The sequence below is a fragment of the Chenopodium album genome, chromosome 7, assembly GCF_948465745.1.
Source record: "Chenopodium album chromosome 7, dcCheAlbu1.1, whole genome shotgun sequence".
NCBI classification, from domain to species: Eukaryota; Viridiplantae; Streptophyta; class Magnoliopsida; order Caryophyllales; family Amaranthaceae; genus Chenopodium; species Chenopodium album.
In genome coordinates, this window is record NC_137840.1 from 38,041,483 (window position 1) to 38,046,690 (window position 5,208).

General features: G+C 35.3%; 1 protein-coding gene across 1 annotated transcript; it reads left to right on the plus strand.

Annotated features, from left to right (window-relative positions):
* Positions 1-404: 404 nt before the first annotated feature.
* On the plus strand, positions 405-1,235 carry LOC145639812 (F-box protein At5g49610-like). The gene has a single exon (XM_081691144.1). It carries the CDS (start codon positions 405-407, stop codon positions 1,233-1,235), a length of 831 nt encoding a protein of 276 aa, XP_081547270.1.
* Positions 1,236-5,208: the final 3,973 nt, after the last annotated feature.

Genomic DNA, 5,208 nt, shown 5'->3' on the forward strand with positions numbered 1-5,208 from the left:
TTTAAAAAAAACAACTATAATAAAAATACAAGCAATGACTCTAGACATCGTCCGGGATAAAAACTTGTTTGGACTTCTAAAAACAATTTAATTTAATTGCTTTAGAGCAGCTAATAGAGTAATACCCATCAATGATGCAAGAACATGAATACAAGTACAGTCAGAGTACCTAGATATATTATAAAAGGATCTTAAAATTGGATTTGAACAGGGGGACGCTGACAAGCTTTTGGGAATAAGAAATAATGTAAATGAAGTTCTTAAATTAGAATCTGCAATAATAATCAGAATCCATCAACTGTGAATGAGAAGAGTCAAATGGAGGATTGTAAGGAGGAGAATGCTCATGTTGCTCTGCCTAAGAGTATCTCAGTCAGGGCTAATGGATTCGTGAAGATGAATCAATGGTGGCCTGCCACAAAGACCTTTTAGTCTGCTGCCATCTTAAAATGTCTTTATTGCAAGGTGTATACTACATCTGCAATCCATTAACCAAGCAGTGGCTCAACCGTCCACCTTCCCCGGGTCACCATAGAGTAGCAAATACTGCTATTGGCTTCATTACTTATGAGAAATCTGTTTCTTTAAATAGCTTCAAGCTGGTCCAAGTCCCTAAACTAGACTCGTGTTTTAGTAATGGTAACTGCTTTGAGGTGAACGTGTTTTCCTCTGAGGTGGGTGAGTGGAGAAACTTTAAGATAACTTCTCCACAGATTTTCACGAGGACTTGGCAGTTTAAGCCTGAGTCGATTACTGTCAAGAACAAGTTTCGTTGGCTTGTGAACAACTTAAACATTGTCGTGGTTGACCCATTTGAATTAGCTGAGGGATCATGCAGAGTCATTGAGCTGCCATCTGAGTTGAATCCTGACATAGGAATTTGCTTAGGATCCTGTCAGGATTATCTCAGAGTTTGCCAAATTTCTAGAGGGTGGTCAAATTGTCTGTTAGTAGTTTGGAAACTCCTAGATTGTGTTACCGGAAACTGGGATTTGGAATACGAGATCAGTCTTAAAGAGATGGCATTTTTTGAGAATGTATGTCAGCATAAGTTTGGATTTTCGAAAATGGAGGCGCTGGCTTTCCATCCGGTTGACTTTGTGATTTTGTACTTGAGATTCAATAATCAGATAGTGATGTGTGATGTAGGAAAAAGAACACTGGAAGTGGTCAGTGAGTGCTTGCAAGACTCGAGTTTCTCTGTAGGAATATGTGGTCAGGATTTTGAAATCTGAATTTTGTTGTAGAGTAAGATCTCATGGAGATCTTGATGTGTGATGCTCTGTTTAGCACTTATAATGTTTTTTTCTCTTATATTTGGTGTAATACTTTGAATATTGGGAATCAAGTTGAGTTGTTGAAGTATATGCTAACTATTACTTTAAAATCGTGATGGATAACTAATCCAAACTCTAGTTGCTATATTAATTCTTTTTTTGTTGATTTTTTTTTGTCTAAGATTGAACACCTAAAGGTATGAAATTTTTTCTTTGGTAATTCATACGATATACTGACTACTGAGTAATAATCTATAAGAGTAATTATAACAGTTTTAAACAAATAGCATAAAATTCAATATTAATTTCACTTGGGCAGTGAATGAAGCTCAAAAACATTACTCTGATTTACACTGTGCTATATTTAATGGTATATGAATTGCTTTGTACCCTTTGTTTGTACTATGAGGTGAAATTAGGCAATCCGGGATAAGAGTATTTCTGAGGTTCTTAGTCTTCTCAATGGATGTCAATTCTGCTTCTCATTTTGGCTTGGTATCATTGAGTTGTTTGTCCCGTTTATCTTCTTAGATTATCAATTGTTATCTTATAGTCTTTCTTATAACTAAAATGATAGGCTGCATAACATTTGAACTTTTGCTAGTTCAGGGAAAAATACCAGACTAAGGTAATCAGGAGGCCACAAACATTTTTTTCCTCCTGCATAATGCCAAATAGCATGATTGTAATGGCGAAAGGCTGTGGAAGTGTGGAATGAATGGCTCTACTACAAATAGTATTTGAAGAGAGAAAGTGAAATTGGTGACAAAAAGATAGGATTACAGGTTTATGACAAAACGAGTCTACTGTGTAAGGAAATCTCATATCTCAATTCTCTTAGGTTGGTGTTTTGCTCTTTTGTTGCTTGATCAACTGCATAATTAAGGTATTCAATTGGTTAGTGTTATAAAGAGTTAATCTGTCGTGGGTTTTGATGTACCAGAAAGTGATCTTCTGGTTTTCTTTATCCCTGATTTGTGTTCAGGGGTTTGATATGTATTGCTTTCTTTGATAATTATAACCCAAGGTGAGCTTTTCGTTTCAGAATGGTTGTTAAGTTAGTGTTGGTGAAATTTGGTGGGCATGATTAATTGCTGGGTAATTTTTATAATGTATATTCCTTTCAATAGACTTGTCGTTGGGTAGTCAAACTCATTTGAGGGTTTGAGGGTGGGAGGTGATGGTTTGGAAATTCCTGAATGTGAGGATCAGGGGTAAAAGTGTCATTTTACCTCTTAATAGATGTTCCAGATTACAAAGGTACAACTATTGGGAACAGAGGATCATGGGTATTTTTATTATAGTTGTTTTTTTTTAAAAAATAAAAAAGGTAACACTTATAGCAAAATAATTAATGTAAGCAGTTATTAGTAAAAATTTCGGCAGAGTCTCCTTTGTAAATTGAAGAATCCCCTCCTATAGGGTATGGCTTCAAAATAAACATGTCTCAATTCACATTGTGCCATACCACATTAATCCATATGATTAATGCCGGCAAATCATTCTCATCCTCCAACTCAATCACACAAACAAATAAACAATCTATAATATCTCCAAACATTAACTACCACATTTTTTTTTGTAATCTTAGCAAAATATAGAAGTATACTCATACCATGACTTTTTGAGACTTGTCACCCATCAATTCAACTTCATCATTGCCCACACAAACAGAATGAGTGCTCTCATAAACTTCAGCAGCAGCTGCCTGGTAAAATTCCATCCTTTTTCTTTGCCTTGTATTAGAAGAAGTTGTTAGCACTAAAAAAATACAACAAAAAATAGGGGACATAAACTACAGAGCAATTGTAATAAAGACTAGTTATTGTCATCTCTTAGTGGCTAAAAATTTTCTACTTGCTTCAATCTTATATAAAATCACAAGTTAGCTGCTAAAATCATACACTTACCATTTTTTTTAACCACTTGAGGAGTAGATACGCTACCTTGGCGATGGCCAGGGTCAAACTTCTCTAATGTTTGGCCAGATAACCGATTATCTCTTGCTTGGTTAGAACGTTTCAGAAAATCAGGATGCTTACGCTTATTTATGAATTCAGCTCGAACAGTGTCAGTCATGAAACTAACTTCCTTATGGAGAGGCATTTTGTAAACTTGGTTCAATGTGCCCCTAAGTCGGTCCCCAGCTTTTTTGTCAAATTCTCTCCTAGCCTTAGCATCGAACTCAGTTCTCCAAGTATATGTACGATGCACATAATTAACATGTAAAGCTTATAATTTTAACTCAAAATAGCATATTATACATAACTAATTTTATTTCTAATTTACAACCTGATATGGATGCAGGAGTGCAGGATATTACACAACAGCACATTATAGTAAGCCAAAGCTTAATTAACTACCAAAGTTTAACGATCTATCTCATTAAGATACGCTAAAATATTGGCATGACGAAAAGCATGGGCAACTCGTGAATCAATACTCTAATAAGCTGTAACCTAAGTTTATACTCACAAATGAAAGATTACTACACTTTTTTCCATTTGTCCCTCTTCTCTAAGTATTTTCCAAATTCCTCATTAGTCTCATTCATGTGAAAAGATAGGCCTTAGATTTTCAAGATTTGAACACTGGATAAAAAAATCAAAGATACCAACTTTAGTGGAGTGTAAATTGTTCATAAATAGTTTAGTGGAGTGTGATCACTTTCCCAGGTTATTATTTTTCTAAAAGTTTTCGTTTTTAGCTCAGTATTAAGTTAAATTTGTGTTTTTTTTTTCTGTATGTTTGAGTATGTCAATCGAACTTTTTATTTTAGTTCAAGCATAGGTGGTTGATTCTTGACATTCTGATATGGGTATGAACACTTTGACATTTTATAATCTAGCCAAGTCTGACAGTTGGACATGTCATGTGTCTGATATGAGCTCCCGAGTCCAAGTAACATCGATAATGAGACTTGTTTGCTACATAAAGACAATGCAGTATGTTTCTTATAAACGCTCTAATGTATATAAATCTTTCAATTTTTTCATCAACCAATAGGTCCTATTTATTCTGGTGGCATTTTGTTTGTATCATTAATCAGTCTGAACCTAGCTTTCAAGTAATTTATTAACCTTTTTCGACTGCTCATAAGAGTCATAACGTCATGAGCTATTAAGATTGCTTTTGGAAATAGAAATTACAAGGAGCTATATGCTTATGGTCAAATTTTGCAGATTGTGGTTGGCGGCAGGAACAAGTATCTGATTAATGGGCACCTTGCCCAACCTAGTAGGGTACAAAACCTCTTCCATTCAGTGCAGCTCAATGTGAATAATCCACATTTTCTTATTATGCAAGGGCGTATTACAAAAGTTTTAAACATGAAGCCTCCTGAAATATTGTCAATGCTTGAAGAGGCTGCTGGGACAAGGATGTATGAAAATAAGAAAGATTCTGCTTTGAAAACACTTAAAAAAAAAAAAAAGCAAAGTAAAGTTGATGAGATTGATAAGCTTCTTGATCAGGAAATCTTACCTGCTTTGGAAAAGTTAAGGAAGGAAAGAATGCAGTACATGCAGTGGGCTAATGGGAATGCAGAGTTAGATAGGCTTAAAAGGTTTTGCATTGCTTATGAGTATGTGCAAGCAGAGAAGATTAAAGATGGTGCAGTGTTTAATTCTTTGATTTTATTTCTCATTCATGTGAGCTTAGATCAATAATGCAAGAATGAAATAGAAAAGCAATAAAGAATAGAGCTTTGAGGGAAATAGGCAGATGTTTCTTTCAATAGAAAAGCAATAAAGAACATAACCACCACCCGTTACTCTCACATATTAGAGGAGACAGAAACAGCAGCAGGTTCAGAACAACAACAACAACAACAAGGAATACACGAATGTTGTCTCTGGTGGGGTTAGAAGTGCTGCTGCTGTGGGTTGTGGCTGTTGGAGGTGCCCTGCTGCTGGCACTGTGCGCATCAATG